General features: G+C 36.8%; 4 protein-coding genes across 5 annotated transcripts; 3 read left to right on the forward strand and 1 right to left on the reverse strand.

Moving 5' to 3' along the window:
* The first annotated feature begins 221 nt into the window (after positions 1–221).
* Positions 222–3,865, forward strand: LOC111804224 (soluble inorganic pyrophosphatase 4). Of its 2 annotated transcripts, none has more exons than XM_087127850.1 (9): positions 222–412; positions 1,916–2,080; positions 2,185–2,213; positions 2,501–2,566; positions 2,645–2,752; positions 2,842–2,907; positions 2,979–3,099; positions 3,228–3,309; positions 3,412–3,865. In XM_087127850.1, the coding sequence occupies exons 2-9, from the start codon at positions 1,954–1,956 to the stop codon at positions 3,452–3,454; spliced, it is 642 nt and encodes a 213-aa protein (XP_086983976.1). In that variant the 5' UTR covers positions 222–412; positions 1,916–1,953; the 3' UTR covers positions 3,455–3,865. The 2 variants fall into 2 exon arrangements, with proteins under 2 accessions (XP_086983976.1, XP_023544722.1); XM_023688954.2 differs by having other exon boundaries at positions 227–412; positions 1,945–2,080.
* Positions 3,866–8,175: 4,310 nt separating this feature from the next.
* On the forward strand, positions 8,176–10,131 carry LOC111803191 (actin-depolymerizing factor 1). The gene is made up of 3 exons (XM_023687485.2): positions 8,176–8,381; positions 9,391–9,656; positions 9,727–10,131. The coding sequence occupies exons 1-3, from the start codon at positions 8,379–8,381 to the stop codon at positions 9,878–9,880; spliced, it is 423 nt and encodes a 140-aa protein (XP_023543253.1). The 5' UTR covers positions 8,176–8,378; the 3' UTR covers positions 9,881–10,131.
* A 1,490-nt stretch (positions 10,132–11,621) lies between these two features.
* LOC111804315 (uncharacterized) lies at positions 11,622–14,190 on the forward strand. The gene has a single exon (XM_023689076.2). The coding sequence runs from the start codon at positions 11,808–11,810 to the stop codon at positions 14,106–14,108; it is 2,301 nt and encodes a 766-aa protein (XP_023544844.2). The 5' UTR covers positions 11,622–11,807; the 3' UTR covers positions 14,109–14,190.
* Positions 14,191–14,965: 775 nt separating this feature from the next.
* CHX20 (cation/H+ exchanger 20) lies at positions 14,966–18,770 on the reverse strand. Its single transcript, XM_023689387.2, has 4 exons — positions 18,526–18,770; positions 17,423–18,448; positions 15,544–16,479; positions 14,966–15,453 (listed from the first exon to the last, which is right to left on the reverse strand). Exons 1-4 carry the CDS (start codon positions 18,703–18,705, stop codon positions 15,064–15,066), a joined length of 2,532 nt encoding a protein of 843 aa, XP_023545155.2. The 5' UTR covers positions 18,706–18,770; the 3' UTR covers positions 14,966–15,063.
* Positions 18,771–22,270: the final 3,500 nt, after the last annotated feature.

Below are 22,270 nucleotides of genomic sequence, written 5' to 3' on the forward strand. Positions count from 1 at the left end.
GGCCGTTAATTAAGAAAAGGAAACTCCGTCTCCGTTTTCTTAGTGGGTCCCAGCTGACTCACCGGAACGAAATGACGTGTACTGACTCACAAACAGCAACACGATAGACTTGCTTCCCCGAATATACGCATTTTTTCCTTTTATTTATTTATTATTCTTTTAATTTTAATTTTTTTAATTCGGTAAAAGAAACTGGAGGATTTTCACTTTTGTCTGCTCTCTCCCCTCTCTCTTCGCTTTCGTTTCCTTTAAAATGGTGTAAGAGGAAGAGAGCGGGAACGTGTAACGTACAGCTCCTCATTGCTTTCTCTGGTGCAGAGCATTTCTTGCTGTTTCTTCTTTCATCCTCAATCTCTTGCATTGAGATCTGCGATTCGGTTTTTGCTCTCCGTTTCTCCTCTGAAGCTTTCAGGTTCGATTTTTGAGCTTCAGATCTTTGATCTCTCGAGCTTTCGGTTTCGGTTCCTTGTTTTTTGGTTTTTGTTTGATCAGTTTTTGTTTCTGGATATCTCTGCGTTCGTGGAGATCCACTCTGGAAGGTGTTTTCAATCTTGTTTGTTTTATATTATCTGTTTGCTATCTGCTTTTTCTTGTCAGTTTTTTTTTTTTTTTTGAAGTTACGGAGCGGATGAGTATTTTGACTGTGCTTGGAACTATATTGTGATTTATGAATCTATTTTCTATGAAATATGTCTGTCTTCATTCTACATCATTTATATGGCAGATGCTGGTATGTTAGATCCAGGAGATCGTTGTTTGTTTAGATTTTTTTGCTCTAATTTATTGTCGTTAATCTGCTTATGAAAGCATTGTGAATCTGTGGTTATAAGAGGCGTTGTGACCAAAACGTTGATTTCTGTTCCTCCGTTACATGCCTACCCGAATAAAGAGGCAGAGATGTGGAAACTAAAGAGCGTAAGCAGATAGTCCAAAAGAGAGACGTAGGGAGAGAGGAGTAAATGAATTCATACGTGAACGCTTGACGGATATTTTTCGTATCTCGAAGTTATGAATATTGATATGGATGATGTGGACGTAGTAGTCTAGTCAAGAAGCATGCGGTCTTTGGATCTGTCGTTTCTTATCTCTTTCTAAAATCAATATTTGAGACCTATCTTATTCCTTTGGGCAATGTCAATTGTCACATGCGTTTTGTTAAAGATATGTGAAGTTGATGGAATTGTTGTTGATGTTTTGGTTATCGACCAATGACAATCGTGATGATGCCCATTAGTATCTGAATCGGAACAACCAGTGTCTGCATTTGTGAATGCATAAAATCTGCGAAGAAGAACATGTGACTGCCTATTTTGTGTTGCTTTTGAATGCCTCGTTCTTTTCACAGTTATAGATCCTGATTTCTTACCCATGAAAGTGCAAGTTTATGTTGCAATGTATGTTAATACTCTATTCTTCTCTGATTAGAGCATGTTGACTGGTTGAATCTGATAAACCTGTGGTACGAGAAATACGGTGCAATTGTCTTTACTTTCCAAAGTTGTACAGGTTGCATGAGCTCTTGGATTGCATTTGATGTTTAATGTTTTAAATGGGCACTTGCGATTACGTTTATTTATTTATTTATTGTTGAGAGAGCTCCATACATATATTAGAGATTGATCTTTTCCTTGCACCATTTTCTTTCATATATCAGTCAGTTGTTTTTAGATATGTTCAGTCTTAATTTTAACTTTATTCATTTATCTATTTATGATAAGGTTCAGTATAAGCTTGATGACGTAAGGTTCTTGTTACATCCTTTCGGCATAAATTTTCCGTTTTGTGATTGTAATAGTCCTATAAGTATTGATGTGAAATGATGTTGAAAGATTTGGGCCTTGGTTAATATGCTTGGAAGTGTGTATTTCATAGTGTCTTACGATACCCTCAAATTGAACTTTTTTTTTGAGAGTAGATGTCCTGATTAGCTGCTTTCACTTCCAGCTTGCTGTTATGGCTCCTTCAAATGGAACAACAATCAATGCCCGTCCTTCTCCATACCCACCACTGAATGAGAGAATACTTTCATCAATGACTAGGAGATCTGTTGCTGCACATCCTTGGCATGATCTTGAAATAGGTATGCGTTATACCTCACTGTCATTTACTGTACCTTTTATGTGGAGGAGATTTTATAGCTAGAATGATCTACTACTAATAAACAAATTTTTAATTCTATTTCAGGACCTGATGCTCCAAAGATTTTCAACTGTGTAAGGATGCTGTTCTGAATTCCATAATATCATATATGGTTTTTTCTAAAGATGGTTGTATTAGATGTGATATAAGTTCATGATAATGCCATCAGGTTTGAACCATAGTAACTGTTTATAGTCGCGGATTGATGTTATTCAATTTCGCGGATGAGTATTCTTAATTGTTATCCTATTTCTTCTTTATATATTAGCACTTCAGCAACTTAGAATTTTGAATTTTCACCAAAATTTTAACGATGAATGTTGATGCATAAATTGAATCTTGATTAATTTTCATCATGCAGGTAGTTGAAATAGGAAAAGGAAGCAAAGTGAAGTATGAACTTGACAAAAAAACTGGTCTGATTAAGGTAATTATAAGCTAATCACTTGTTTTTGTGGTGGATTTTATCTGTCATCAGTTGGATAAAAGGCCCATGTTTATACAGGTTGATCGGATTCTGTACTCATCTGTTGTGTACCCACATAACTATGGCTTCATTCCGCGGACTCTTTGTGAGGACAACGATCCCATAGATGTCTTGGTCATCATGCAGGTACAACAACAATTAATTGTTTAATGAAAGTTGTATTTTTAATAATATCGGCGCACATCTTACCTGATGTTGTTCTGAAATATTTCCAGGAGCCAGTTCTTCCTGGATGTTTTCTGAGGGCTAAAGCAATAGGCCTTATGCCTATGATTGATCAGGTAACTCCTCTCGAATAAATGCCATCTTTTGTTCTTAAATAAAAGAGAGTTCTAATCATTAATTAACTCAGGGTGAAAAAGATGACAAGATTATAGCTGTTTGTGCCGATGATCCCGAATACCGTCACTACAACGACATCAAGGAGCTCCCACCGCATCGATTGGCTGAGATTCGCCGCTTCTTTGAAGACTGTATCCTTAAAATTAGTTTGATCATTTCTAACATCATCAGCGAAAACCAACTTACAGTGTCATCCTAATCGATCGTCCCTATATCTTTTTATTCTCAATTTGTAGTGTTTCTTGACAAACCAATTCAGACAAGAAGAATGAGAACAAAGAGGTAGCTGTGAATGACTTTCTGCCAGCCGCTGAGGCCTTCAACGCCGTACAACACTCAATGTAAGCAATGGTTACTCTAATTTTCCCTTATCTATAATTTGCCGGTACCAATAGCCAGCTTTGATCTGATGAAGGATTGTATTTGTTCTGTTTTTTATGCAGGGACCTCTATGCAGACTACATAGTGGAGAGCTTGAGGCGGTAGGTGTCCGCCAAGCCATTGGCACCCGTGATTGCATTCATATCACACACATTGGGAAAGCCTTCATTGAAATGGTTTTGTTTCTAAGGCAAGATTTTCCTGTCTGTGGTTTGTTAATATGCTTTCATACTTGAATTTACTTGAATTTACACCGTGTTATGTTCGGGAAACGATAATGCCATTAAATGGTTGTATCGAGAATTGGATCGAAATGTTACACAGCGATCGTACTAGCGTTAGGTTAATGGCTATATTTTTTGATTTTTTTCTTTTTTTGAAAGTCTATTGTAATGAATCTACACTTCTACTGTACTAGACCTGGTGGGATCCATGATCATTGTTCCTTATCAGGTCTTTTTTGCTTTTTGTTCCCGACACGGGAGCAATGATACCGACTTCAAGTGATTCTCTTTATATGTGTGTTTCTTAGTATAAACTAATAAATTAAATTTTAAGTTTGCATTTCCTTTTTTTTAAATTAATAAAAATGTCCCAAACTTTGTACTTTGCCAACAAAATGTCCTTGAATTTTTAAAATTTTTTAAAAATGGAATAGTTTTAAAAAAAGGCTTCCGGAGCTCTTCTCATCTGTTGGAATGGGACTTTCCAAAACAGATCAAACAGTTCATCATGGTTCGTGTTTAAGATGGATCATCGATTGGCTTGATTCTCAAGCCACAGTGTAATGAGATTTGGAGATGATTGTAGTCAATTCACTGGAACGAGAAAATAATTTAATTTATAAAATAAGAAAAAGATACATAAACCTAAGAAAAAAAAATTTGGGAATTGGGAGTTAGAAAGAGGAAGACCGTAAAACTCATCGGAATAAGTGCAATATACTAGTAACTAGTAAATTATCGATTCTATGTTTATTTACTATTATTATTTATTTTTCTATGTTTATTTATTATTATTATTATTATTTTTTTTGTTAATTTTATCGTTGGAAATTAGGTGAGTTTTTAGGTAACATTTAAATAAGTTTTTGGAAATTAGGTGACCAATAATGAGAAAAGGTTCCGCTGACAATTTTATTTTGTGTAGGTTTTAGTTCTTCTGAATAGATTCTCAAACTCACTCATGCAAGGTAATTATTTCCATAATCATTCTTAATTTCTATTAATAAATAATCAATTTTAATTTCTGTAATCATTTTTAATTTATATTAACAAGCTCAAAGAATAGAGGACTAGCGAGACCAAAACCCGTTGCCTTACCACTTGGCCACGCCCCATTTATATTCACCACCAATAAACACTAATATTCGTAGTGGTTGGTCGTTATATTGTTGCTCGGATTTTGATATATTTATAGATCCAATTAAATTGAATTTATTGATCATTACATGTAATTTCATTAAGATAACGTATGAAAGTAGGATTTCTTATATTCTCTTTTTATTTGAGAATTGAAGGATTTTTTATTGGCTGAGTTCAAATGAAAGAAAGGTTTTTTTGACCTACTTTATGTTATTAATTTTTCCGTATCCCTTATATCATAGCAATAATACGGGATTAATAACTCAATCAAATCAATAGAAATACAATTATCTTCAAGAACAAAGATTTTTTTTTTTTTTTTTTTGTTATGCTTAATATCTTAAGTTTCATCGGTATCTGTCTTAATTCTTTCCTTTATTCAAGTATTTTTTTCGTCGCCAAATTGCCTGAGGCCTACGCTTTTTTTAATCCAATAGCTAGTGGAATTGAAGTATTAAAGAGGATTTCATTGCTCTCACTTCTCTCGAACAAGAGAACGCTAATTAACTAATTAAACACACATGTGAATCATTAATAACAACTCTTTAATAAACCAAAATCATACCGTCAACATACTTAAACTATATAAAATTCTCTCGCCTCTTCTATAAAGTTTAGTTCTCCGTACAAACCGAATTAAACAGAGGAACCCACATCTTAATCATATAAAAGTGATAGAATAAGAAAAAAGAGCAAGGGAAAATAAAGTTATCCAGCTTTGTTGCTGTTCTTGGATGAAAGCTCTCTTCCCTTGAATTCTCACGTTCACCTCTTTGTCCTAATCTATCCTTCTTGGTCTTCTCTTCCTTCTGCTGTCAACAGCGGCTGGATTAAGATTTTTCTTCTTCTTCTTTGGTTTCACAGCAGCTGGATTAAGATTTTTCTTCTTCTTCTTTGGTTTCAAAGCAGCAGAGGCTCTACTGTCTAATCTGATTTTTCTCTCTCAAAGTGTGGCTCCTCTCTTCTTTTTTCTCTTTCAAGGTGTGACTCTCTCTTGTTCTCTTTTTTTTCTTTTATGTTGAGCATGCGTTCCCTCGTAGAAGGAATAAGTTGTCCACATAAGATGTTACTCATTGGATAGTCAATAACCCACCTGGACTGCTGATCTGGATTTAAAATTTAAATGTCATCCCCATTTGTTTACAGATTTGCTACTCGTTCACCATAAATATTTGAAATTTTACCACATAACTAAATTAAATGTACGATTAAAAGATTGATTTATGCCAAATCATATTCCTTCCATGTTAGACTGATTTCATTGCTCACCGATTAAAATAAATGGGATAATAAATGAGAAAATAGTGAATAAGAGTGCAACCTTAACTACAAAAAGATTTGATATGACTCTACTTTTGGAAAGTTATCCATCTTCAACCGTGTAGACTAGCTTTAGGAGAATTCAAGCTTCATGTTCATTTTTCGCCCAACTTTGTGGCTACGTCGGACCATAGGCAAGGTTTGCATTCGCCAATTGAATATCGTTTATGCAGAATCAAAGCTTGTTTGGTCACACACTTTGTGTGTGTTTAATCGTTCGATGCAACAATGTCGCATCTCATTATCATCTCAATTTTCAAAAATATGACTCATGCTTTTTTATGTTGTCCCATGTCTCGAGACACATTGATATGAACCCAGAGACATCAATCATACAATATGCTTCAATGAAGATGTGAATAAAATATTGTTTAAATTATCAAAAGATATGCCACATTGAAGAAGAATGAAGTTTCATGTTATAAATTTTGGGTGGATTACAATTTAGAGTAATTTAGATTTATTGTATTTGATGAATGTATTTTAAGACTTTTAATTTACTTTAGGTTACAGTTACATAATGGTTAATTATGGCGATGAATGTTACAACTCTTGGAATGCATTTTTTTAATTTACTTTAGGTTATAGTTACATTATGGTTAATTATGGCGATAAATGTTGCAACTATTGGAATGCACTTTGAGACTATATAAAGCCATGTAGGTTGTATTTGTAGGAAGACTGGAAAATATAGTAAAATGAGCATTTGTGTTTTTCTTTAGCCAATAGCTAAGTTTCTTTCTTTGCAATTGCATGTAGTTTAGGTTGGATGTAGAATCATTTAAGCTCGACATGATCAATCTTGCTTGTGGAGTGATTCGATCTCAATCAAGTGTTCTTGCTTTGAGATATTTGATCAACAAGAATCATTCAAGCTAGACATGATCGATCTTGCTTGTGGAGTGATTCGAATCTTAAACAATGTTCTTGCTTTCAGATATTCAATCAACAAGGTAATTTGAATCTCATCACTTACCGTGATTCCTTTTCTTATCACACATCTGACCATTTTGGCTTATTCGGATGCATCCGTTGTAAACTGACCCATGAATGGATCGCAACCGTTTATTTCATATATGTGCATTCACGTAATCCAATCCAAATTTTCTGCCTATAAATTTGCTTTAAAAATAAAATAAAAAATTTTAAAATTGAAAATGAAAATATTTTTTGATAATTTAGATATATTTATATAATATTTAATAATAGGGGATAGCGTTAGTTTGACGCGGCGATAGAGCGGGAGTGGGCCCACTGAATTTATTAAATTATATTTTTAAAAATTCTCAAACTAATTAATTAAATAAAGGTTGGAGTCGACAGAAAGTATCCAAAACTTCTTAATATTGTCAACGCCCAATAAATATCTAAGCCGGCGCCTGAGCCACTGCTCAATTGGCTCAGCCGCCGAATATTATATATATATATATATATATATATATATATATATATATATAGTGAAAATATAATGTAGTGCGTAAATTTTAAAAAATATCTATTATTACTTTAATTTTTCAATTTTAAAACTTTCAAATTTATATTTAATATATTCTCGACATATTTGATATTCTTAATATTCACTAATCTACTGATTATATTTATAAATGTTTATTAATTTTGTGGTTTACAATTTTTTAAAAGATTTTGTATTTAATTGTTATTTCATATATATTAATAGACGTAAAATTTAAAATTTTAATCTTTTTTAAATTAAACTTATGATTTAATTTTAATCTAAATTCTTCTCAATTTTATTTTTGCTAATTTATTTTAAAAAATATCTAATAATTCTCTGAATTTTCAATTATGTATTTAATAAATTCTTCATTTTTTTAAAAAAATATTTAATATAATTCATAATAGTTTATTAAATTTTTAAATTTGTATCTATAGATTTTTTACTAATTTTACATTTTAAAAAATTAGGCTCTTATTAAACCCATAATTAAAATTTAAAATTTTATTAGACATAAAATTTCAAATTATTAAAAAAAAAGAGATATATTAGGTTAAAAAAAAAAAGTTTGAGGTTGTATTATTTATTATTTAAAATTTAAGGGACCTAAAAAAAAAAAAAAGAAAACAGAAAAAGGTTTAACCTGGCTTTTTCTTGGAGCCGACTTCAAGAAAAGGAAGAGAAGCTCATCATCGTTTCCAACAGGGTTTTTGCAGTTTACACCAACACGATACGCTCCTCTGTTATTTGAATCACTCCCCACCATAATTACCACTCCCAACCACCCAATATAACCTTTCCCCCGCATTCACTCGTTCATTCCTCTCTTCTCTTCATTCTTCGATTTCACTGTTGTTTGAGTCCTTCCGCAAGCATCCACGGAGGGAAAATGGTAACCCTTCGATTCATTTGCTTCATTTGTAGCTTCCCAAGTGTTTGATTAAATGACCTGTTCTGTTTCTGTGGAAGTTCTGGGAAATTGCTGGCATGGGTTTCTGGGAAATGTGGTTTTGTTGATTAGCTTCTCTTTTGGTTCTATTTGGTGTTTGATCTGTGGTTCTGACTTGACTGGAATTATTTGAATGTGTTTGGATTTGGTTGATTTATAATAATAGTTCATGAATTGTTTTGGTGTGTAATGTTTTGCTCTGAGATCTTGGGATATGATCTGGTTTGTGTTGGAATGATTTTATGTTTGAAACTATTGGATGGTTTAGTTTTATGATCGGTCGAGATAGAGAATTTCCATCTGGTTCTGTATCCATTGCTCTTATCTAAATTATCTCTTGTGATGAACAGGGGTCCTCCTTTTAGTATTTTACTTCTCCCCTCCCCCCTTTTAGATTCAATCTTCCTTTCAAAGTTGTATGGAGTTTTGTTGTTGCAACGAGGCATCCACCGCTCGTAGATATTCTCTGCTTTGACCCGTTACGTATTTTCATTAGCTTTGTTAGGGAAAGGTTTCCACACTCTTACAAGAATGCCTCCTTTCCCTCTCCAACCTATGTGTGATCGCACAATCCACACTCTTACGTATTGCTGATGGCGATACGTCATGGGCTAAAGCGGACAATACCTATTGGCAATGGGCTTGAGTTGTTAGATGAAGTGTGTGTGTTTTGGGTGTCAGCCAACCTTCTCAGCGATACGTAACGGGATAAACCATATAATATCTACTAACGGTGGGCTTAAGTTGTTACGAGCGATAGGTAATGGGTGGGCTTGAATTGAATTGTTACATGAATGTGTGTGTTTTGTGTGTCAGTCAACCATGTCTTTTATTGCATAATCTTGTCTTCAATTTAGAAGATACTTTAAAAGGTGATCAAATATTACAAACTTAGCTTAGTTCTTACAACCCAAAATATGTTCATAAAAATATACTTTCATGAATCTGGTAGGCCAATGCAGCATCAGGAATGGCTGTGAATGATGAATGCAAGTTAAAGTTTCTAGAGCTCAAGTCGAAAAGAACTCATCGTTTCATTATCTTTAAGATCGAGGAGAAGCTAAAGCAAGTAGTTGTGGAGAAACTCGGTGGGCCTAGCCAAAGTTACGAGGATTTTGCTGCTAGTCTCCCTACCGATGAGTGTCGTTATGCTGTTTACGATTTCGACTTCGTCACCGAAGAAAATTGCCAAAAAAGCAGAATCTTCTTCATTGCATGGTAATGACAATTCTTAACCATTCAATGATTGCATACTTTATCTTATCACTGATTGAACTGTTAAATGAAGGTCTCCTGATAATTCAAGAGTCCGAAGCAAGATGATCTATGCAAGCTCCAAGGACAGATTTAAGAGAGAGCTTGATGGAATACAAGTAGAGCTGCAAGCAACCGATCCGACCGAGATGGGTCTCGATGTAATTCGTAGCCGTGCTGGAATATAAGCCTTCAAAAACGAATCGAAATATTGAAAGATTTCACTGGAAATCTTCTGTTCTACTTGAACAAGTATGAATCTGTGTGTCATCTGGTATGTCTTTTAACTTGTTATGCAAAACCTTCTGTCTTGAGTGACCATTTAGAGTCTGATACCTATGAAGCTAATAGCTTGTGAGGGGTTAGCTGAGACCTTATTCTAATTTCATCTTTGTTTTTTTTTTTTTCAGTTTTAGTTTGGATTGCTGGCTTTACATTCTTTCTTTAGCCCAACATTATCCTCTCTACTTTTGGGTTTATTGTTGTTTTCTTTGTAAGTTGGTAGAAATTGATTGCTTGATTCTTTGTTCTAATGCTCTTGTGCCTGCGTTCGTGTTCGTTCTTGCTGCATTTGTGATAGTTGGAAGTGATTTAGGTCATGACTATTTGGTTTTCTGAATGAACACTACTTTCATGTGTAAGTTTCACTACTTTGTTTCAAAAATCAAAGATGAGACGCTAGTTGGAGTGGGCGAGAAACTGTTACAAATAGAATCAGAGCCAGTCATCAGACGGTGAGAGACGTTGGTCGGAGTATGACTAGACCATCTCCGCGAGACGTTGGTCGGAGTATGACTAGACCATCTCCGCGAGACGTTGGTCGGAGTATGACTAGACCCTCTCCGCGAGACATTGGTCGGAGTATGACTAGACCATCTCCGCGAGACGTTGGTCGGAGTATGACTAGACCATCTCCGCGAGACGTTGGTCGGAGTGTGACTAGACCATCTCCACGAGACGTTGGTCGGAGTGTGACTAGACCATCTCCACGAGACGTTGGTCGGAGTGTGACTAGACCATCTCCACGAGACGTTGGTCGGAGTATGACTAGACCATCTCCACGAGACGTTGGTCGGAGTATGACTAGACCATCTCCACGAGACGTTGGTCGGAGTATGACTAGACCATCTCCACGAGACGTTGGTCGGAGTATGACTAGACCATCTCCACGAGACGTTGGTCGGAGTATGACTAGACCATCTCCACGAGACGTTGGTCGGAGTATGACTAGACCATCTCCACGAGACGTTGGTCGGAGTATGACTAGACCATCTCCACGAGACGTTGGTCGGAGTATGACTAGACCATCTCCACGAGACGTTGGTCGGAGTATGACTAGACCATCTCCACGAGACGTTGGTCGGAGTATGACTAGACTCTCTCCATAATAGACACGTTTTAAAACCTGAGAGTCCATAGTGAACACATTTTAAAACCTTGAGGGAAAGTTAGAAGGAAAAACCTATAGAGAACAATAAACTCTCTCCACAACCGTGAACACGATTTAAAACCTTGAGGAGAAGTCCAAAAGGAAAGGCTCATAAAGAACAATATCTATTAGCCGGAAGGAAAGGCTCATAAAGAACAATATCTATTAGCCTAGACCGGCTGTTATATGTCTAATGTCCCATTAAGTTCGAAAGTCTAAACCGTTTAACAGTTAAGAATGAGCAATAGAATTGAAATTGAAGGTGTGTATTCTCATTGATATTCATAAGCAAATAGCATACATACTAGCAACTAATATCTATAAATAAAAAAATATTTAAATTAATTAAATATTAAGAATAAAATAAAATATACTATAAATCAAATAAATAAAATATATTCCAAATAATATATTTTTCAAATATTATATCTTAATATTTTATTTAAAAATAAAATAATAATAATAACAAATTACTTAAAATACGATAAAGTTGGATATTTGCCCTAAAAATCATTTGGGAATTCAATCAAATCAAGAAGTTCCATCACAGATTCGCAGTATCAGCTTCCCTGAGAGACTCACTTCGTCTTCGCCGGCGAGGGTTCAATAGCTCTCCGGCATCTTCACGGCAACGCCGAACCTCCTCAAAATCTTTCTGCATTCTATGTGTTTGTCGAATTGACCCAATGGCTTTCACTTGTGTTAAGTGTTATCCATGGCCTCTCCCGCACGCTCCCCTCTCTTTTTCCTCTAAACCCATCTCCAATTCCTCCATCTTCTTTTCTGCGTCAGTTTCTGATCACCTCGCCTTCACTTCTTCGTCCAATAGTGTTTCGTCTTCACCAAATGTTCATCATCTTCCTCCTGATTTCACTCCGAAGCAGCTTGTCGAGACCCTTCGTCGCCAGAGGGATGAAGTGGCGGCCCTTCGCGTTTTCAATTGGGCTTCGAAGCAGCCCAACTTCGTGCCTAGTTCGTCGTTCTACAAGGAGATTCTTCGCAAGCTTGGAAAGGCAGGATCGTTCGAGTACATGAGGTGCGTCTTGGAGGAGATGAAGCTCATTGGCTGTGAGGTGGATAGAGGTATTTTCTTGATTTTTGTTAAGAGTTATGCAAAATTTGAGCTGTATGATGAAGTTATGGGTATTGTTAAAGAAATGGAGGATGAATATAGGATAAAACCAGATACCTGTTTCTATAATGTATTGTTGAATGTTCTTGTGGATGGCAGCAAGCTTAAACTTGTGGAATCTGCGCATTCTAGCATGGTTAGAAGACGAATTAGGCATGATATTTCAACGTTTAATATTTTGATAAAAGCCCTTTGCAAGGCTCATCAGGTTAGGCCTGCCATTTTGATGATGGAAGAGATGCCAAGTTATGGCTTGTCTCCTGATGAGACCACATTCACAACTATAATGCAGGGGTTCATTGAAGAGGGAAATTTGGATGGTGCACTGAGAATTAAAGAACATATGGTAGAATATGGGTGCCTCTGTACTGATATCACTGTTAATGTCTTGATTAATGGGTTCTGCAAACAGGGTAGAATTGATCAAGCCTTGAGTTTTATTCAAGAATCCGAAAATGAAGGATTTCGTCCCGACCAGTTTACGTATAATACTCTCGTGAATGGTTTGTGCAAGGTTGGTCGTGCTAAGCACGCAATGGAAGTCGTAGATGCAATGCTTTTAGGAGGATTTGATCCTGATACATATACATACAACTCTCTGATTTCTGGACTGTGTAAGTTAGGTGAAATTGATGAGGCTGTTAAGATTCTGGATCATATGGTTTCAAGGGACTGCTCCCCAAATGCTGTCACCTACAATACTATAATTAGCTCATTGTTTAAGACGAAACGAGTTGAAGAGGCCACGGAAATAGCTCGTTTTCTCTCAAGAAAGGGAGTTTTACCGGATGTCTGTACATTCAATTCTTTGATACAGGGTCTCTGCTTGTCTAACAATCACAGGAATGCTATGGAGCTTTTCGAGGAAATGAAGGGTAAAGGATCTCGACCAGATGAGCTTACGTACAATATGTTGATTGACAGTCTTTGTTCGAGTGGGAAACTGGAGGAAGCTTTAAAACTGTTAAAAGAAATGGAGTTGAGTGGCTGTGCACGTAACGTCGTTATGTATAACACATTAATTGATGGGTTTTGTAAGAACAAGAGGATTGAAGAAGCAGAGGAGATATTTGATGAGATGGAGCTTCAAGGGATTTCTAGGAATTCAGTGACCTACAACACTCTTATTGATGGTCTTTGTAAAAGCAGGAGGATGGCAGATGCTGCTCATTTAATGGACCAAATGATAATGGAGGGCTTGAAGCTTGATAAATTCACCTACAATTCACTCCTCACTCACTTTTGCAAGACTGGGGACATTCAAAAGGCATCAGATATAGTTGAAACCATGACCTCGAGTGGATGCAATCCCGACATCGTCACATATGGGACGCTTATTAGTGGTCTCTGTAAGGCAGGAAGACTTCAGGTTGCGAGTCGGCTTCTCCGATCAATTCAGATGAAAGGGATGGTTCTTACACCACAGGCCTATAATCCTGTTATCCAAGCATTGTTCAAGCGGAACAGAACTCATGAAGCCATGAGACTTTTCAGAGAGATGTTGGAGAAGGGCGATCCTCCAGATTCAATAACGTATAAGATTGTTTATCGTGGTCTCTGCAATGGCGGAGGGCCGATCGGGGAAGCCGTGGACTTCACGATCGAGATTATAGAGAGAGGTAATATACCTGAATTCTCATCATTTGTTATGTTGGCTGAAGGTCTGTGTAGTTTAGCGATGGAGGACACCCTTGTAAAGCTTGTGGATATGATAATGGAGGAAGCTAGATTCTCAAAGAGTGAGATTTCGAGGATAAGGGGTTACCTTAAAATCAGAAAATTTCATGATGCATTGTCCACTCTTGGAGGTATCTTGGAGGAGCTGTACCCCATAAAAACTTGTCGTGGAAGATGAGAATGAAGTGTTGTAATTTGTACGAACTAAAAACACAATGTTTCTGTAAATGTACTGGAAATCAATGTTCAAGGGGTTGATAGATATTGTCTTTTTTGGGATTCTTGTAAATGTACTGGAAATCAGTCAAGCGGTTGATAGATATTGTCTTTTTTGGGATTCTCTCAAGGTTTTAAATACGTCTAGTGAGAGATTTCCACACCCTTAGAGAGCCTAGTGGCCACACTGCACAATGTCTAGCTTTAAACCATTTGTAACTGTCCAAGTCCTATTGTTTTTTTTGGGTTTCCTTCACAGTTTTAAAACGTGTCTAACAGGGAGAGGTTTTCACACCCTTAGGGGGGCCTAGCAGCCTCGTTGGTAACCGCCTAGTATCTAGCTATATACATTTGTAACCATCTAAGCCCTATTGTCCTATTTTAGCTTTCCCTCAAGGTTTCCACAATCTTAGGAGGTTCGGTACGAGGATTCCTCACTTCTTTCTCTCATTCAAAACCGTGCATGAGACTTTCATCTCGCACGGCTCCCAAGCTAAGTGATAAAAGAAAAAAGAACTCATCTTCTTTCCTTTTTTTATTACCTTCCTCGCGTATGTATAAGATCGATTCCATTCGATTTCTAAAAAGGATTACTAATCCTTAACTTTTCGAGGAATCCTTCACCAGTGGTTGTGAATGACTGATTTTTCTCAATCTTTTCAACCTGGTGTCTAGCTCTATACCATTTGTAACTGTCCAAGCTCACCGTTGTCATTTTTTAGTTTTTTCTTCAAAGGCTTTCCCTCAAGGTTTTAGAACACGTCTACGAGAGAGTGGTTTACACACCCTTTTCAAAATACGTATCCACTAGGATTGAAATTGAAATAATAATGCGTTATCTTTTCTATGAAATGGAGAGTAAACCGATACAATTAACTTCCAACTATAATTTAACAAAGTTGAAGACACTTATGATATTATACATTAGTTGAAGCTCCATCGGTTGCCAAAGGCTGTTCGTTCTTACTCGATTCTGCTATCTTCATAACCGGAGCTTCTTCTGCATGACCACCTCCTCCATGTTGTTGAATTACTAGTACTGATGATACTATTCCCCTACCCGAGCTGGCTAGTATGTCCCCTACTGGCCCCAACTCTGCGTGCTCTGCCGGTCGGTCCGCTAGTTTCACCACCATGCTGGAGGGAACCCGACCCTTCCCGACCACGACTAGGTCGTAACCACCTTCCTTTCCGATGCTCACCACCCCTTCGACTATCATGTTCGTGTTGCTGGCCTCCTTCTCTGTGTACTCAACTGTTGCATCCCATTTGCTTCTGAATTCCGTCAGTGCTACATCATCTAGCTCCTGCTTTCCAATTCATAACGTTGAATTTGAAATGACTTTTTAAGTGCTTTTAATATATATATATATATTTTTTAAGAAATAAAAATGTACCTTTTCTTTTTCCGGGTTGATTGGAGCTGTGGAGAAGCTATAACGGTTGTCGCCAGATTTGGAATGCATGGGGCGTAAAATGACGTTGCTACCCTCAAACCCATTCGATGGCGACGGCCGGAACCTTACCACCGTGACCTTCACCGCCGGATGCTCCGCCATCAAGCCACCCAACTCCAGAGCCTCCCGGTCATCGGGCCCACCAAAAAACACGATACAAATCCTTTGGGCCACACCAACCATGAGCCCAGGCCCAGGCGTATGAACCGTATTGGCCCCAAATCCACGGTCCACAAGAACCGCCACGGAGCAAGGCGCATTCTTCAGAACCCGTTGGTTCACAACTCTCCAGCCATGGCCCACATTCTCCTCCTCTGCCTTGCCGTCGCCGTCAAACACCCTCCAATTCCGATGGAATGGCAAGATGATCATCGTGACCCTCTTCTCGTTCGCCACGTGGCAGATATCCTCATGCATAGTGGCCAAGGAAGAGACGGCCGTAGTGGGGCGGACCTTAACCCGACCCAGTTGGCTGTAGGCCTGAAAGGCAGCAGCCATCTGGTCCCGCCACTCACCGGCCTTCCGGAACCTGGCGAAGAAAGGAAAGCCGTTTTTGCGGGCGCGTTGGACCATCATGATGGACGAAGACCGCTCGGTGAGCTCGACCAGATGCATCACGAAGAGTTTGAGGGATGAGTTTTTTGTGCTGCGAGTTGCTTCAGTCAGACCCATGAGGGACGGCACGTTGCCAGAGCTGTGGAGACAGGCTAGGATCCGAAGCTCGTCTTCGCCCGAGAGGTCGTGGAGTTTCCGGTGGGTTTGTGGGGTGGAGCCGCCGCGGGCTGGCTTGTAAACCGCCATCACGGTGGGGGTAGTGATGAATGTTGTGAACAGTGCCATTAACACTAAAATGGCGAAGATTTCGTCGTTCAAAACCTGCGTGTGCAAAGTCACGAGAGATATTTAAAGACGACAACATCATATTTCAAAGTGGATAATATTATATCATTCTAGATATGAGTGATTCCTAACATGGTATTAGAGTCATGTCCTATGCCCTTAATTTGGTAGGAGTGTTATGCTTTGTACCCTTAATTTAGCTATGTCAATAAAATTCTCAAGTATCCAACAAAGAAGTTGCTAGCCTCAAAAGTGATTGAAGTATGGAATAAAAGGTGTACTTTGTTCAAAAGCTCCAGAGAAAGAAGTTGCGCCTCACAAAGGATGTACTTTGTTCGAGTGCTCCGAAGAAATTCAAGTGCTTCAGAGAAAGAAATTGAGCCTCACACATGGTGTACTTTGTTCAAGTGCTTCGAGGGCTCGAGAAAGGAGTCAAGCCTCACAAAGGGTGTACTTTATTCGAGTGTTCCAAAGAAAGGAATCGAGCCTCACAAATGGTGTATTTTTTTCAAGTGCTCCAGAGAAAGGATTCGAGCATCACAAAGGGTGTACTTTGCTCGAGGACTCTAGAGAAAGGAGCCGAACCTCACAAATGGTATATTTTGTTCAGGTGCTCCAGAGAAAGGATTCAAGTCTCACAAATGGTGTACTTTATTCGAGAGCTCCAGAGAAAGGAGTCAAACCTCACAAAGGATGTACTTTGCTCAAGGACTCCAGAGAAAGGAGTCGAGCCTCACAAAAAGTGTACTTTGTTCGAGAGCTCTAGAGAAAGGAGCCGAGCCTTACAAAGGGTGTAGATTGTTTAAGTATTCTAAAGAAAGGAGTCGAGCCTCACAAAAAGTGTACTTTGTTCGAGGGCTCTAGAGAAAGAAGTAAAAGACTCACAAAAAGTGTACTTTGATGAGTGCTCCAGATAAAAGGAATAAAAGGAATAGAGCCTCTAACAAATTTTCATTAAATTAATTTTTTTCAAACTAACCTTTTTCTCTTTACCAATATTGAGAACAATCAATTCAACCAAGCCTTTAGTGTTCATAAGAAGCCCCAACGCTAAGGCCTCTCTCGCCGGGATCAGAAACGCCATCGCCGCCACAAATGTCGCCAGAATCTTACCGGCGCAAGCAGTGGAGATAACTAACGCCAGCAGCCCCCACGCTCTGCCCCCTTTAATCTTAGCCACATCCGTCTTCAACCCACTGGAAGCAAAATACAGAGGAAGAAGAAGACCCGACACAAAATCTTCAATCCTCTCAATCAATCTCTCCGCAAACCTTCCCCCTTTCGGAATCGCCAATCCAAACACAAAACCCCCAAAAATCGAATGAATTCCGATCAAATCCGTCACGAATCCCGACACCAACACCCCCACTAACGTCAAACAGATATACGCGTCGCCCAGAGCATCGTGCTCGTACGAACACCGCCGCACAACCCATTTCATTCCGGGACGAATAACCACCATCATGAAAACGACATACCCACCTCCGGAAAGTAGGACCCACACGGACACCAATGGACTCTTTTGGGCCCCACCTTCGCCGTTACCGGCGAGAGCCACCGCAAGTGCGAGGAGAATCCAAGCGGCGATGTCGTTAAACGCAGCAGCAGCCATAGCGGTTTCGCCGACTTGGGTAGTGAGGAGCTTAAGCTCAGCTAAAATGCGAGCAAGAACAGGGAAGGCAGTGATGGACAAGGCGACACCCATGAATACAATGAATTGACCATAGCCGACCTTGTCAACGCCGTCTACTGTTTTACGGAGGATGAAGGCTACTCCGATACCGGAGAGGAAAGGGACAGAGATTCCGGCGAGGGCGATTCCAAAAGCCCTCCGACCGCTGCGACGAATGGAGGACAAATCGAGTTCGAGTCCAACGAGGAACAGGAAGAACAATAAACCGATGCTGGCAACGGATTCAAGAATCGGAGTGCTCCATTGAGGGAAAATCCGGTGCAAATAAGCTTTGTTGCGGCCGAGCGCCGACGGACCCAGAAGAATCCCACCCTGAATTTAAAAAATTAAAAGAACCCATTAACGAAATCAAAAAAGTTGGAGAAACAGAGCATTGGAGAAGAACTTACGACGATTTCGGCGATGACTTTGGGCTGCCGGAGAGGTTTGAGGAGGAGGGCGAGGAGGCGGGAGAGGAGGAGAATGAGGACGGACTGAAGGATTAAGAGAGGGAAAGCGAAGTGGAGGGGGTTGTCGCCTTGCCAGACGCCATTGGAGGCGATTTTGATGGAGGTTATGTTCACGCTCATCGTCTTCCTGGGCTCTGCGAATCTTTTTTTTTTTTTTTTTTTTTTTTTTTTTAATTTTAAGAATTAAAATTTGGAAATTCAAACGCTAAGAGAATGGATAGCTACTTATAGAACAGCTTTAAACCCAAAATGCTTTAAATTCACCTCCCTATCTCCTTCCTACTTCAATTGGGTTTGCCTGTTACTTATTTTTATACCTAAATTACCCTTTTAGTACCCTTTTTCTTTTCCCTAATTTTGAATTTTATTTTTGTTTTTAATTTCTTTTATGTGCCCTTTTACCCCGAAAGGAAAATGAGCTTTGCTCCTCTGGGCTCCCGGGCCCTCCCGTGATATACTATGTGAGATTCCATATTAAATGGAGAAAGAAACAAGTGCTAGTGAGAACATTTTAGAAAGTGGATTGTGACATCTCATATTAGGATGCTGTATGCTTAAGGGGTAGATTGCACCTCAGTTTGAGAGGAAAACAAAAGTATTGTTTATGTTGGTTGGTAAACCTCCCCTAACATAAACACCTTGAATGGAAACTCTATTTACGTGTATATATATATATAAATTTATTAAAAAATTTCAAATTTTTTAAATTTATATTTATTTAATTACTCGACTCTATAAAAACTTTTAGATTTGTATTGGTTTAACTTTTGAATTTTCGAAAATATCCAATTTTTTTTTTTAAATATTTTTAAAGTTTAAAAATCTATTAGACAGGCTAATAAATTATGCCCATTAGGATAGCAAATCTACCCAGTTTGGAAGGAATTTGAAGTAGATAAGGTGTAATGACTAAGATGGTTTTAAAAGTAATTTAGAATTAAATCAAAATATGTAAAAGTCAAAGGTCATAAAACAAAATAGGTATAAAATTAACTTAAATCAAGATAAGGTTAACCATAATTAAAAAAATTAATTTCCTACATCAACTTTAATTTATTGAAATATGTTAATGCTTACTTTAATTGTAAATAAATGTATGATTTAATTTTCGTGATTTATTTAATATAAATATATTACTATTATTTACTGGTTTAAATAATTAAAATATTTATATATAAAAAAAAAAAAAATCAACTTTCTCCTCGTAATAATAAGAAATTTGAGTTTTAAGGATAAATAAATTAGTTTTATGATTTTTTTATTTTTCTTAAATTCTTAAATTATTTTATTTAGATCTTTAAACTTTTTAAAATATATATTTTATTTGAACAAAAAAGAAAATAGATATGACAAGATATAATACCATGAATATTTTTTTTTTAATAATTATTTTATATGTTTAGGGCTTAAATTGATTAATTAATAATTATTTTCTTTTTGTAAAAGGGATGAGTAGAAGGAAGAGTTCACATGCATGTGCATTGAAAGAGAACCTTGAAAAATAGATTACATTTTGGATGCATGCATTTTTATTATCACGAGAAGTACGCAAAAGCAGAATTAAAAGACTGTAACGTCTCGATATCTCTTATAATATATGACTGTGTTTGTGCTCGAGAGCCACATCGTACTGGAATGGGTCTCACTTTAATATCATTTGTAACGCCTCAGGCACATCGTACTAGAAGGGGTCCCACTTTAATATCATTTGTAACGCCTCAGGCTCATAATTCATATCAGGATTTAGAATTTGAATTCGACATTTGATGTTCCTGAGATTCTCTTGTATCTCCTGCGATATGAACATTTTTAATATGTCACCCTACGTAACATTGCTCCAAGCTAAGGACGCTTAATTTTTTAGTTTTAATGAGTGAGCCACCGAAAAGGAAAGTACACCCTGTATGTATTCATAGTCTCTGAAAAGGTGAGAGACAATCAAAGCTGCATTGTTTTATTATTATTTTCTCACTCCATTCCTTTTTGGTGATTTATCGATTATGGACTCATGAGCTTGAAGCAATCCCATCAGTTCATCAACGGAGAGTATTAATAGATCCTTAGCTTCTTCTATGGCAACCACCACACGGTCAAACTTTGGAGTTAAGCTTCTCAACACCTTTGCAACAATTGTTTCATCTGAAATTTTCTCTCCAACTGACTATTGTCATTGCTCTTGACAAAAAGTCAGAAATTGATTCGCCATTCGTTATGAGCCGAGTTTCAAAATCACGTCTTAGAGATTGCAACTTCACTGTTATGACATTTGAATTTCCTAGAAACTCTTTGACCATGCTTGCTTTGATGTGGTTGCTGCTGCAATTCGTGACAAAATAGTCTCAATACGTGTCGTGTGGTGGCTAAGAGGATTTTCTTAATTTCTTCAAACTTTTTTAACACTGTTCCTCCAACTTGCTTTATTGGCTGTAAAGCTAGTATGTACAATGTGTGAGTCCTAAGAGACAAGGTAAGTACCTTTCCTAAAATTAAGGATAATCTAACTTTCTAAAATATAATAATTGCATAAATTTTTTATTTTTTATTTTTTTTATTTTTTTTTTCCTCGATTCAATTATGAAAGTTTAAAGTTTATTTTAATGGATATAATCTAAAATTTAAAATTTAGGAATATAAATAATAAAGCTTTAAATTAATTATTTATTTATATTAAAATTGTGGTGGCTTTGAAAGCACGTGAGTTAGAAAGTCAAAGTTTAAATTTTGTTCCAATAATGAAGAAGGCAGCTGCAAGGTGTCTGTGAGCTAAAGCAACCACTTCAAAAGACCACACATGACTCATGCCATGTGATTTTTTTTTTTTTTTTTTAATTATATAATTTTTCAAGGATAAATTTGTAAAATAAGTTAAAATTAAATTTTTTTTTTTTTTTAAATTAGAATATGAACTATATTCAAAATCACACCCGCCATCGCCTATTAATTTTTAAATTGACTTTGAATAAAATTTTGGAAATATTAATATGGTCGAGCTTTATTCTTGGTTAGATCACCCTATTTGACTCAACTATCAAACAAGCCAACACGTGTCTTTGACAATTAAACGTGTGGCTCATATGTACAATACAATTCTACAAGTTACCATATAACTAATGAAAATTATTACAACTTCCTAAATTTCTTGAATTTTAAATTTTAAATTTTGTTGTTTATTTATGATATAAAATAAGAGGCTTTAGAGTTTATGTGTGACTTAAAATGAAAATTACACTTTTACCCCTAAAAGTGACATTTTGGAGATGGAGAAGGGGGAAGAGAAAGAAAAAAAGATTTTTAATTTTAAAAATAAAAAAGTATTTTTTATTTTATTAAAAAAATTAGAAAATAACTAATTTTTAAATATATCACGTTATTTATTAAAAAATATGGTTTGTGTTTGAGGTGGATTTAGAATTTATCGATTTAATGTTTTATTATTTGTCTGAATCTTTAGAAGCGTGAGTGTGTAGGAAAGGCCAATTAATTAACCTAACAAAGTAAGATTAAGATACCAAATCAAGATTAATAAATAATTAGTTAAACTAATTGTGGATAATGGATTTTAGAGATATTATTTACATTTTTTAATTGACTCATGATTTTTAAATTTTACAATTTGTAACCTCATCTCCCGATATCTTCAAAGTTTAATATAAATTCCATAATTTTGTATTTTTTTTTAATAAAT

The sequence above is a fragment of the Cucurbita pepo genome, chromosome 10 (genome assembly GCF_057944985.1).
Source record: "Cucurbita pepo subsp. pepo isolate OVF chromosome 10, ASM5794498v1, whole genome shotgun sequence".
In the NCBI taxonomy this organism is placed as follows: Eukaryota; Viridiplantae; Streptophyta; class Magnoliopsida; order Cucurbitales; family Cucurbitaceae; genus Cucurbita; species Cucurbita pepo.